The sequence below is a fragment of the Tinamus guttatus genome, unplaced genomic scaffold, assembly GCF_059628265.1.
Source record: "Tinamus guttatus ecotype Peru unplaced genomic scaffold, ASM5962826v1 Tinamus_guttatus_pri_ptg000503l, whole genome shotgun sequence".
NCBI lineage: Eukaryota > Metazoa > Chordata > Aves > Tinamiformes > Tinamidae > Tinamus > Tinamus guttatus.
In genome coordinates, this window is record NW_028289037.1 from 3,951,616 (window position 1) to 3,965,007 (window position 13,392).

The 13,392-nt window shown below is 42.6% G+C and overlaps 1 protein-coding gene across 1 annotated transcript in view; it reads left to right on the plus strand.

Annotated features, from left to right (window-relative positions):
* Positions 1–4,087: 4,087 nt before the first annotated feature.
* The window catches only part of SCIN (scinderin), a 48,927-nt gene continuing 39,622 nt past the window's right edge, over positions 4,088–13,392 (plus strand). Inside the window, exons 1-3 of the mRNA XM_088533508.1 lie at positions 4,088–4,295; positions 9,955–10,109; positions 11,689–11,850. Coding sequence (XP_088389634.1) covers positions 4,097–4,295; positions 9,955–10,109; positions 11,689–11,850 — 516 coding nt within the window. The 5' untranslated portion in view covers positions 4,088–4,096. The remainder of the gene's footprint in view (positions 4,296–9,954; positions 10,110–11,688; positions 11,851–13,392) is intronic.

Genomic DNA, 13,392 nt, shown 5'->3' on the forward strand with positions numbered 1-13,392 from the left:
TTGCACTAGGGAGCTTAGTTTTCCCAGTATGGTAGGATGAGAATTGCTCTTGCAAAATAAACTGGTGAGGGAAAAGAGACACTTAAGCTACTGAATCTGGAGGGAGACACTAAGGGGTGCTTGGTAGATGTTCAACATCTGCTTAAGCCTGGGAAGAGCAAGTGCTGTAGCTCTATCTGGGAGCCCAAGGTTGACCAGGAGGAACCGAGTGGGTGATGAATAATGGAGACATGCTTTTTTCAAAGAACTGGAGTGGTCATTTATTCTGGGAGCTGTGCCTAATGCTAGGTAGGATTGGGCATGTGTAAATAATCCATGCACTTCATTGTCTCAAATCAATTCTGTGTTTTCCCTCATACTTTATTTTATCTGATATCTACCAGTTGTTTGTCAGAGAACAATCAAATTGGAAGAGTAATCAGGAGACCTAGATCTGCCAAGAAAATACATTTCTGCCCCTTAGGACATGCCTTCACTAGAAAATTAGCCATGTGAAAACAAGACATTAAGAAAATGTCCTGATTCCAAGACCAATTTTTACTTTGGGGTTTAGGGCTGAGTTGCAAGATTTACTAATCAGACTTGAGTTGATATGAAACGTGTGTTCCTCAGACTTTCTTATGAGAAAAGTTTTTCCTGGTGAATGGCAAAAAGTTAACAAAATATTTCCTTGTGGCCTTGCTTGTCACTTAAATTTATGAAATTAACTGGGAAAAAAAAAAAAAAGGTTGTTAGTTGTTAGTGGATTCTTAATGTCAATTTACCTTCAGACTTTGCATGTATAGTGCTAACCAGAAAATAGAAAGACCGAATCCTTTTCCACTAAGTATGTCTCAGGATCTTGAAACAGGAATCTGTCCCAAAGTTTGATTTAAATATTCCTTCCTATAGACCTCTTGAGACCTCTTGTCTTGAATAAGGTCTGTCAAAAGATGAGTATTTTAGATGCTGTTTCCAGCAGGTTTGCAGATCTCAGCATCTTTTTAGAAAATTAGTATACTTTTCAATATCATAGAGAAAAAGAAGTGCATTTTATAAAGCAGGCAATCCTGATGTAGAAACTGAAATTTATGGGTGTTTTTTCAGTCTTCTTCAGAGAGCTTGGTTTTAGGTCAGATGGGCAGATCCCCACTGTAAACTCACTATGAACTTGAATCTCTGCTGTTGTAAACACCAAAGAGGAGCAGGAAGATCCTCCGAACCCTGTGTGACCTGGTAGGGCGTTGCACTTGGGACAAGGGAAAAACAGGCATTTGAAAATGCCAATACCTCGATCTGTGCAGGTAAACTGGGAGAAATGTCACATTTTTCCTCTCCATCTGTGCTCCAGTTCTGCAGCAGTGGTTGGCTGTGATAGCCACCCTTCCCCTGGGAAAGGGTGTGAGCAAAATGCTTTCCCTTTAATATTCCAGAGCTAGAGCAGCGCTATGCCTTTGCTACATTTATGAAAAGCCACAGTTCACCACCTAAATATAAACTTTATCTTTTTTCAATTAGGAAATTAGAATGACATTTTTTGAAATGTCTAAAGTAGTCTGAAATTCCATTAGAATATCATTTCTAAGAAGTATAGTAGTTAAGCATTGACCTGTGCCTTCTGGAACAATAAATGAATGCTATTTTATAGTCTTCCCCACCCTGGTTACTATATCAAGCACCTGGAAAAAGCACATTACATTCAATCTCATATATTCTTTCTGACTGTATATCAATAACAAGTACCAGAACAGTTCTCATTTCTCTTTCCACCAAAATTTCACTTTGAAATAACGGCATATTAGAAAGCCTTTGGTTGTTTAAAATGTTATGCAAAATCTCTGGACTGCTAACCATATCAGTGCTCATTTTCGCTACAAGAATTCTGTGAATGAGATGGCGAGGGATCAACACAAAAGACTCAACGGTTTTCATAAAATGTCAGACGTATATAATAGGAAACAGATTGCAAAAGAACTGCAAAACAGACAAGAAAATATATAAATAAAAAAAATGAATGGTACAAATAAATATTCTGGCACAATATAGACTGGAACCCAAAATTTCCTTTGTCAGTGGCCAGTAAGCGACTACATAGTTTAATAATATATAGTGTATATAGTTCATATATTATTCTATAACATATAGAATATATAGTTCATAACCCTGTTCAGACAAGCTTGTGCTTGAGAAAACTTTGCTGTGTGTGCTTAAATCCTTTAATGTGTAAACAATCCCGGAGGCTTCCCTCTGAGACAGTTAAACTGTGCAGGTGCCTTTAACCTTTGCCCATTGCTGTGTGATCTTGGGCATGACAAATGCGGAACAAATAACAACATTATGGTGTATTTAATTACAGCAAAAGGGACATGGCTGAGAGTAGCACTGAAAATCTGAAGCTAGAATAGGGAGATTTAAATCTGACTTTAAATATATTCTACTGAGCTGTGAAATCTGTGCATAAACAGTCTTATCTTGGCAATATAGATAGAATAGGGAAAAGACACGAGGCTGGATTAGATTAGACAGGTTTGAGGTCACATTTGGGCAAAACTCAGCACTTTTCCAAAGCAGGTGCAACTTGCCAACTGCAAAGCATAAAAGGACAAAAAAAAAAAAAAAAAAAAAAAAGAGCTTGATAAAAGCAAGTGACTAAAAGTGAAAAGTGAAAAGAACTGGCAAGTCCTCACCCGGGCAGAGGAGATAGGAGATCAGCGTGCTGGCTGTGAGCTTGGCTGCGATGCGCTCGCCCGGGCCGTGGGCAGAGCGGAGCGTCACTGCTTGCTGTTCTCAATAGCAGGGATGGACCATGGAGTGCCCGTCCGTCCCCGTCTGGCCACATCACGGGATGCTCTCTGGAAGGGAGATGCTGGTAGTTACACAGGGCATTGCTGCAGCTTTTCCCACACCAGCTAAATTGCACACTGGGTAGTATAAAAGGAAAGGAGGGAAGGTGACTAAGGAGTATGTCTTAGATGTGGTGCTACTTTTAGCTTGCTGCCAGGGAAGAGCTCCCCTGGGTACGTTGCTGCATTTGGCAATGCCTCAGCTCCTTACTGGGGCTGCTCTGATGTGCTGCAGGACGGTAGTTTCCTCTGCCTGTAGTAGCTTGCTCAAGGAAGCCTGTGGGGAAACCATGAGCTTGAAAATTCAGCTGCATGGGCAAGATGATGGACCTTAGATGCAAGTCTTTCCTTAAAAAAAAAAAAAAAAAAAAAGGAACAAAAGCACCATATTTTTTCTCCCTTGAAACAAGATTCTTGACAATTCAGAACTTGCAAAATAAAAAAATATGATGGGAGAAGAGAACTGTGCTTCTGCCTTTCCTTTCTTCTCTGGGGGAGAGAGGAGAGGGAGAGGGAGAGGGAGAAGGAGAGGGAGAAGGAGAGAGAGAGGGAGAGGGAGAGGGAGAGGGAGAGGGAGAGGGAGAGGAGGGGGAGAGGGAGAGGGGAGCCTGCCAACAAGTGCAACCTATGAAAACTCTAGGTACGTGGATATGAGCAGTACACAAAGACAAGGCAGGTAGGAGAGTTGCACAAGCAAAGGGCACAGTGAGATAACCCCCGTAATCAGTATAGCCCAGTCGTGCAGCACCTTGGGGCTTCCATTGAGTTTCAGAATGAAGCTGTCCTTTGTAGCACTAGAGGCTCTCACGGGCCAGTTGCTTAGGGCAGAGAGCACAGAGAGACGGGACGTGAAGCTGACAGCACTCGGATTTGTAGGTCTCTCTCTCTCTCTGAAAAGAAAAAAGAAAAGAAAAGAAAAGAAAAGAAAAGAAAAGAAAAGAAAAGAAAAGAAAAAGAAAAGAAAAGAAAAGAAAAGAAAAGAAAAGAAAAGAAAAGAAAAGAAAAGAAACTGGAAAAAAAAGAAAAAGAAAAAGAAAAAAGTAAAAAGAGAAAAGAAAAAGAGAAAAGAAAAAAAAAAAAAAGAAAGAAAGAAAAGGAAGAAGAAGAGAAGAAGCTAACTCCGCGGCTCACTCGGGCAGACGGGCCGGCCCGGCCCGGCCCTGCCCAGCCCAGGTGCGCCGCGGGCGGGGCGAGCGGCGGCGCCGCCCCCGCGGGCGCTATAAGGGCGCGGGCCGGCGCGGGGCTGTCGCCGCTGCCGTTCTGTCCCTCTCGCCATGTCGCCGTCGCTCTTCCACAAGGAGTTCGCCCGCGCCGGGCAGCAGAGCGGCCTCCAGGTGTGGCGCGTGGAGCGGCTGGAGCTGGTGCCCGTCCCGCCCGGCTGCCACGGCGACTTCTTCGCGGGCGACGCGTACCTGGTGCTGTTCACGGTCCGCCGCGGCGCCGCCGCCGCCTTCCGCCTCCACTACTGGCTCGGTAGGGCCCGGAGCCCCGCGCAGGGGCTGCTGCCGGGCCCCGCGGCAGGGCTGGGGGCTCCGGGGGCGAGGAGGGCAGGGGAGGGATGCGAGGAGGGCAGGGGAGGGAGGGATGCGAGGAGGGCAGGGGAGGGAGGGATGCGAGGAGGGCAGGGGAGGGAGGGATGCGAGGAGGGCAGGGGAGGGAGGGATGCGAGGAGGGCAGGGGAGGGAGGGATGCGAGGAGGGCAGGGGAGGGAGGGATGCGAGGAGGGTATTTGCTCGCCTTGCAGTGTGGGTTGTGGAAAGGTTAAAGCCAAGTGCTGGCAGATGCAAGAGTGAATCATTGCCCTTTGGCTGAAGAAGGCAGGTGACGCCCACTTGATTCTGTTAGGGCTAAAACCCCCTTTTTGCTTTCTCCCCATGCTGATGTTCTGCTGGCTGAAGCCTACGTGTTGGCTTTTTCTGAGAAGTGACAGCTAGTCTAACTTTACTTTCTGATACAGTCTGAGAGATTGGAGGTGAAGTCACGAGAGTGGTGTTTAAATAAAAAATATTTGCTGTAATACTATATGCAATAACTCCTCCTAAAGCAACAGGAACACTGGTGTCTGGCTGATACAGCTCACTGTCCCCCTTGACTAGAGTAGTGCTTAGGCAGAATAAGAACTGTTAGCAAATGCACCCTGGTTAGTGCATTCTTAGTTGGATTCATCTTTAGACTTTCTTATGTAGTCACTGAGTCATCTCACCCCAGTGGCTCCCAGTGTGGCAACCAGGGGTCTATTGCTGTTGTCTTTTCTCGTCATCCTGAGGCTTGTGTTTTATGCAGTCATTTCTGCGAGTGCACACTGACAGACCATTACGTATGAGCATATTTGAAGTGTTTGAGTTCCCATGGATCGCAATGTGCTTCTGGATGTGTGGGAAGAATAATAGCTGGTAATGCTGGTATTGTTTCTGCCCAAACATTTGAAACTTGTTTGGTTTCACTGGTGTCAATGAGGAATGAAGAGCTGGATGGCATCTGCCTGTGTGAGGGTAATCATAGATGGCAGCATCAGTGAGTTTCTGGCAGATGTTCTGTTGGCAGCACTGTTGGTTGTTAGTAGGCTTTGCCAGGCTAGACAGTGCTTGTCAGGACTGTGGTGGCTACTCTGGTTTTTAGCATTTATGTAGTAGCTGAAGTATAGCAGGTTCTCTTCAAAGTTGTGGAGATCCTTCCCCTTGCGGAAGTGAAGTCCCCCAACACTGTCAGTAGTTCAAACCTCTTTGCTGTTGGCTACAGACCTGTCAGCAGCTGGGGTACCCTTCATTCTTCATGCAAAAGACCTTGGCAGTAGCATGTTTAGCAGCTTTAAAAAATGCTTCCTGCTTGCAAGTCCTGTAGTAAAGGGCAGGGGACACCAAAATGTTCCTGCAAAGTTTAATGGCAACAGCAGGGGTTCCTGAGTGTGCAGGAAAGGGCAGTTGGATTCGGTCAGGCGTTTACATGACTGTGGTATCTCTGACTCTGAGATGCCAAACTCCTCATGACCAAGTGCTTTTTAACTTGTGGGCTAGAAAGACCTTAGGCTTTCTGGAGGCTTCCTGTAAACCTCCAAGAAGTAACTGAAGTCAAATGAAGTCAGACTTCAGGATGGAAAAAAATTCTTGTGAAATTGGATGGGTGGAAACCCTATGGATTTTTTGCTTACCACACACTTGCCTTCTGATGTTGAAACTTTTGCCTACTTTAATTTCTTGAGTGTCTTGCCATTTGGTTGTGCATTTGCCACTCCTGCCTTGCATGATGTCTTTGAATCTGGATGGATTCTGACTTTATATTCAGCAACACTACCTCAGGGTGCTTCCTAATACCTCAGGAGCACCTGAAGGGATGGAAAGAGGTTTATATTATGGCCAAAACTTGAAACCTTATGCCTGGGCTCCTTCAGTGCAATTAGTTGGCGTCGAGTAAAGTTGGTTTCTGAGGAAGGCCTTCAGTTGCAGAACAGCTTTTTCTTTTCTTTGTCATGTATACTTCCAAGAGCCCAGGGTCTGCATAGAGCTAAACCTTCTTCTGGCATCTCAGCCTGAGCTTCATGCTTCCCAGAGCTTTTTGAGAAAATTAAAACAGATGTCACTAATTTGGGTGTAACTTGTTGGTGTTTTCAGTTTGTACACTAGTTCTTTTAATTGCTGCAAGCATACTAGCACAATGTTCTAGGTTAGTGTAAATTTTATAATTGAGTGCAATTAAAGAGCCATCTTATAGTATATTTTAAATTGGAGAATATTTATTTGACTGATATAAGCTAATGTCAGTTTTTATAGACAAGTTTCTCCTTTTGTTTAAAAAAAACTATAGCTGAGTTCTCTCTAAAGTAACTCTGATAAGTATTCTAGATAATGTTATTGCTGAAGAACTTAAACTGTATAGCTTGCCATACCTATTTATAATGGTATATGAAAACAAAACAGGAGCTTACATAATAAAAAGGTAAATATAAATTTACATCAGCTTGAGGAGATCTGTTGGTTTAAATTGAGATATACATACTTTAGACTGTTAAAAAATGAGCCTGTAGATTGAGATACTCTATTTTTTCCTCTTCATAGGAAAAAAATAGTATTTTAAGAGGAGGATGAAGTAGTAGGGCTACAATACTTAGCTTCTTGACCAAATTCATAGGACAGACTTCCATGCTTTACTTTAGAAAGTAAATCTGAATGCCACACGTGGAATACACACTCAGGTTAGGAACTGAAAAATGTTCCTGCCCTTGTGCAGATAAATTGTCCCACTTGCGTAGCTGTAGTGGGGACAACATCCTCAGTCATTCTCTCTACCAGAGACTTTTTAGGATTGTGTAGAGCAGAGAGGCACCTAAACTTTTTACTTCACAAGACAAATATAACTAGTTCTGTTGAAGCAAGTTTAGCCTGAAACTTCTCTCAGCTGTAGATCTAAGGCTTGCATGGCAGTGTATCTCCTTACAGTTTTTGGATGTGCTTTTGTAAAAACAATTTTTTGAGAATTGGGAATTAAGTACATTTTTGTTTGTTTCCAAAGAAAACAAATCAAGAATCCTTTTGTCACATGTTTGGCCACTCCCTGACACTGGAGACCTAAGTTTTCAAATCCTTATTCAATTTACTCTACATTCCACCCCCCAGTCCCTTTTCAATCTAACAGTCTGAAAGATTTTACCCAAATGTTTGGGGTACTCAGTCTCTAAACAAAAAGACTTGAGACAGGGGTACTAAATGTTGCAATCAAAGGGACTGTTCTAGGAAAGGAAGTTTCACAAATTATGTAACTTGACCCTTCTAACCCTTCCCTTCACAGCTTTTTGACTAGTAAAACTCATGTTTGTGTGCTCTAAAGCTGTGATTATGAGCAACAGTGCTTTTCCAGATAGCTAAGCTAATCCTCGTTTATGAAGTGTTGCTGGGCTTGCCCTTGTTGCTGTCACAACAGTGAAGTCCATAGTTGTGGAGGCTTCAAGCTTCTTTGGCAAAGCAGTGGTGTGTGCAGATGTTGCCTGCAGCATGTATATGGCTAATACCAAAGTGCAACCCAGGCAGGGTATCTTCTGAGCAAGGTACCTCAGCTGCTGGAATGGGGTCAACGTGGCCAGGAGATCAAAGCAGCTTCACACCACAACTTGGTGGTGGTATCTGTCCTTAACTTGGCACAGCACTTGCAGCTTGGATATACACACAGGTGTTGAGATGTCTTCTTAGCTAAACTACTAGCTGACTCTTCTGCTCAATGGAAAGACTATGTTAGCTTTGAAAACAGGCATTCAGGCATATTTTGTGACAACTGCGTTTGCAGCCCAGCTCTGGATACAGGATTTCAGGAACCTGGTGAGTCAAAACTTGACAATTTCAAGTTTATTAAAATGGAGAATGGGAGGAGTTAGTTGAGCAGCACTATTACTGTTAATTTGCTCTTATAGATCTTTCCTTGAAGTGAAGTTAATACTTGGTGATGGGGGCACAAGTCCAACATGTAGGGAGCTATCTGGACTTGAAACTGTTGCAAGTAGAAATGGCAGGTGCTATCCCAGGATGAGACTACTTGTGGGAATAAGAATGGCTATGGGCTTTTTAGTTTCCTTTATAATGCCTGATTTGTTTTTTCACCATCCTTAATCCATGTTCCCCAAGACAAAGTATTGAGACTTAATCCTTTATATCAGAATCAGTTGTAGTCAAATTCCCACCCTCTCTTGCCAGAACCTTGTGCACTGGGGCTTATTCAGAGCTGCTTGTACCTTACTCTAAAAGGCAAAACTGATTTCCTCATGTCTTGAACATACTACATCAGGGTTAATGCTCACTTGTCAGTGAAAACCTATTAAAAACCACACACTAGTTTATTGCACAACAGCTGTGAGATGGAGCTATGGTAAAGCTTCTGATATCTAATGATGCTCCAAACAGTTTTTTGGACCCTGACCCCTGCTGTGTAGTTACAAGCAATAAATCTAAAGGATCTAGTTTCAAGGGAAATGAATAACCACATGAAACACTGAGGTCTGAGAAAGAAGAAATTGCAGTGTGACAATATGAATCACTCTTGAGTGATGGAGATTTTTTAAAAAGGGTTCTTGAGTTGCATCCTGATTTCATTAATCTTCTACCTCTTTTGAGGCAGGCCTCACTGTTTTCTGTTCCTTATGCCTCCATTATTTTTGGTATCCTTTTGACATCTACTTCATCCTTGCTGCGTGCTTGCTGTAGGTTTTCAGTGCCCCACAAAAATGACAGCAGTGGTATTAGTGCTTGAGGCAGAAGTGGAGTAGTGTTGTGAGCTTGCGAAAGGGGTTGGTAGGTGGAGAGAGGGGTTACTTGTGGGATTGGTGCTGCTGAGCCACTGATACCTAGTTCAAGGAGACGTTTAAGCAAGAAGAAACTCTAGTGCTTGTCCTTGAGTATTCTATCTCTCTGCCACACTTGGTCTTTCCTTGCATCCTGCTGGTGGCTTCAGTTCCTGGCTGGCACACCATCATTCTTCATTGCCCATGCTTAAATCTTGCTCTAATACATAGCCTGTTTTGCAGAGTGACTAGATCACCAACACTAAGTAAGGAACACCATTTGGCTACAGCCTTGGGAACAGACTGAATGCTAAAAGGTTCTTACTTCATCAGGGCCTATTTTATTGCTCAGCCTCAAAGCTGTTTTTCTTTCTCACAGCTTTATCAAGTTATCTAACAAGATATCTATGCAAAATATCCTTGCTTGTGCTATCATGTTAATAGGAAGACTCAATATTAACTTTGTTTATAGCTTAAATGGTGAGTTGCTCTTACACTTCATATGGTTTGCTGTTTAACCAGTCCTATGCTGTTACCTTCTTGTAATTTTCACACTAACCCGAGTGCAAAAGTGGGTTACCAGAGATGTTTGTTACACTAAACTCACTTACTGAGGTGGTATTTAAAGGGATTGGGAGGAGAGAAATTCAGCTTTTGCTTCCTGGTGTTAGCTTATGAAGTATGTTTGCAGCTGGCTAAGAAGCAGTCAAGGTGATAGTTCTTTTGATAGTGACCAAGGTTGAGTCACAGCACATACATAGACTGTACAAGGTGCAGAAGATAGTGTCTGGCTGCCTCAAACTATTTCTGCAACAGAATTCAAAAGTATGAATTGGTGTTTAACAGACAAAATATCTCATTTTCTTTCAGGGAAAGAATGTACCCAAGATGAAAGCACGGCTGCAGCAATCTTTGCTGTGCAGATGGACGACTACTTAGGAGGAAAGCCTGTTCAGAGTAGAGAAATTCAAGGATATGAGTCCACTGAGTTTGTAGGATATTTCAAAGGAGGAATTAAGTACAAGGTAAAGAGGCAGCTGAGAAAATGCACTCTTAAAATATTTAACACTGTCTCCCAAGGTAGAAACAAATCTTTAATGGACTTGAAAAACTGCTTTGTCTGCTAATGAATATTTAAGAAATTGTTTCTTAATGCATAGTGGCATTAGATCTGTGCTAAACTGACCTCAATACTTGCAGAGTACATTAGTGTGTTTACCAGCCTCTGCTGATATCTGGCCCAGAAGCTTCCTCAAAATGAAGCTACCCTGAGAACATTCTTGTCGCTAAGGGAGCTCACCATTGGGACTCCTTGTGTTTAGGAGAAGATAAGTATCAAAGAAGCATTTCCTGTGCAGTGGGCTGGATTACTTTGTTCAAATCCAGAATCAAATAAGCTTAAAGGGTTACAGGCATGAAGCAGAGGCAGACACCTTGTTTTGGTTTTAAAAAATATATATACTGTGCTTTATGGAAGAACTCTTCCAGGACTAGGCAGTTATCTTTATTTTTGAGATAATTAACAAAAATCAAAACTGCAAATACTTTTCAGAAAAACCTTTTATATTTTAGGAAGCTGACAGTCAGTTCTAATGTCAGCCTCCTTGCTGTGCTACTCCAGAGCAGTAACTTTAGAAAGGAACATCTGAACCGTCTAGGCTATTGAAAGAATAAAGTAATATATTTTCTGAGAAATAAAAATATTATAGACATTCCTCTGTGGCTATGAACTCCAATGACTGTAGGTTGCTTCAACTTAATAGATGCTCTAAGATGTCATCAGTTACTGTTTTTTATTTGTTATAAGAAGTTTTTAACCTGTCTAAACAATCCAACTGAGGCTTTTAGCCTTCAGCATTGGAAGTAAGAGGTCTTGACTGACCTGTCTTCTCCTTCTCTCCCCACCCCTCCTAATTTAAGGGGTGCTGGCTGTTTCAACCAGGGTCTGCATATCCTGGAGGAGTTAAGAATACTGCCTCACAGGAGCTTGTAGCCACTGAGTTTACAAGAATAAGATAGACTTAAATTTATAGCTGTTAATCTGTTTCATTTCTTCACCTGTTTTGGTGTTCTTGGCTTGGTTGACTATAAGCAGCAAAAATTTCATAAAACTTTGAACTGCTATGGAATAACTTTTCCCTTTAGTTATAACCAGATATTTAAACCACTCAAACTTCTGAGATTTAGGAAGTTGAGAAAATCCATCTAGGAATTGCAAATCATTTTTTTCTTTACATGAGTCCCTATTCATTAACCAACTCAGTTTTGTCCTAGCAGTGCATTTCAGCATTCTTAACCTTAGGACAGTGCAGGGGGGAATACAACAAATACCATATTTTTTGCTTTCTCACTCACCCCCTGCTAAAAAAAAACTTAAAAGCAGGGTGTTGTCTGATAAATGTTCACAGCGTGAGAGCGTTCTGCTGCAGAAGCTTTCAGCATGTCTGATCTGATATGTGGTCAATGTTGTTAAAACCATATACAATTCTGGTTCATCACTTGCTGCATGACTTCCTTTTTTTCTTTCTCTAGATAGTTTCTCAGCAGATGGTAAACTTGCAGAAAGCAGACCGATGTAAAGTTTGCTTCTTTCTCTTTATTCAGACAGGGGGTGTTGCCTCTGGATTTAAGCATGTTATTACTAATGATCTGAGTGCCCGGAGACTTCTGCATATCAAGGGCCGGAGAGTAGTCCGAGCCACAGAAGTTCCCCTTGCTTGGACCAGCTTCAACAAAGGAGACTGTTTCATTATCGACCTCGGACCTGTAAGTCTTTCACAGAGAAATAAGTACTGAAAAGTAAGAGCTATAGCATCTTTTCTAAGGCTTAAATTGTGCCTTAAAATATACAACTGACTTGTCACTTGCCCAAATCAACTGAAACACTCTCCTTCAGAAATTAGTTTTATTGCCATATGTGGTAAGTTCAAAGTTGCCCTCAATAGTTTAAAAACACATTCTGCATTAGGAAACAACTGATCCACACTAAAGTCATTAACTATTTTACCACTGTGTTGATGAGAGAATGATTTTATTCCTCTAAGCCTTCACATGAAGTGCTTTCTGACTTTAGTGCTACCAACAAATGGAATGGGCTGAAGATTTGATAAGGTTCAGAACTGGATGCAAATTGGACTTTTGCGAATGCTCAGTATTAAAAAGTGAAAATTGTTTACATGTAAGACTAGCTGCCATTGCTACCTTAACTTCTACACTTCAAAAGGAAGGAATTGGATCATTAAAGATTTTGGAGAATTCCCTAGAACACTGAAAAAGTTGTTCTGTACTCATGTTATAAATCTGACTTTCTCTGAAACACTTTCCCTAGTGTGGCACATGGATTGTGAAGGTCTAGGCATTCTCAGAGTAGGGCCAATTCCTAATCTGCATGCAAGTAGTTTTTGGTCTGTTGTTATGGCTTCTCTTACCTGCTTAGGGGAAGATATTGGTATTTGGCAGCTATACTGTCTGACGGACTTTCTTCATGCTCAGGAATCCTTGGACTAGAAAATAATACTTGTTAACACTATTACAAAATGGTTGAGGTTGGAAGGGACCTCCAGAGATCTAGTCCAACCCCCCTGCTCAAGCTGGGATACCTAGAGCACGTGACATGGGGTCACATCCAGGCGAGTATGGAAGATCTCCAGAGAAGGAGACTACACAGCCTCTCTGGGCAGCCTGTTCCAGTGCTCTGTCATCCTCACAATAACTTCTTCCTCACATGGAGGTGGAACTTCCAGTGTTTTTAATTTATGCCCATTATCCCTTGTCTGCTCACTGGACACTACTGAGAAGAGTTTGGCCCCATCTTTACATTTTCCCCTCAGGTATTTGTACACATTACGATCCCTTCTCAGCCTTCTGCAGGCTAAGTCTTTCCTCATAAGATAGATGCTCCAGTCCCTTAATCATCGTTGTTGCTCTATGTTGGACCCTTTCTAGATGTTTCATGTTCCTTGTACTGGGGAGCCTGGAACTTCACACAATACTCCAGGTGCAGCCCCACTAGAGGTGAGTAGAGGGGCAGGATTCTCTCCCTCAGTGTGCTGGCAACACTCCTCCTGATACAGGCCAGGATCCCATTGGCCTTCTTGGCCATGAGGGCACATTGCTGACTCAGGGTTGTTCCTCCCCAGGTGCAGGACCCTGCACTTCTTGCTGAACCTCATGAGGTTCCTCTCTGCCCAACTCTCCAACCTGTCTAGGTCCCTCTGAAGGGCAGCACAGCCCTCTGGAGTGCTGGCCACTCCTCCCAATTTGGACAAGGGAACAGAGTGCATCCTCAGCAAGTTTACAGATGATACC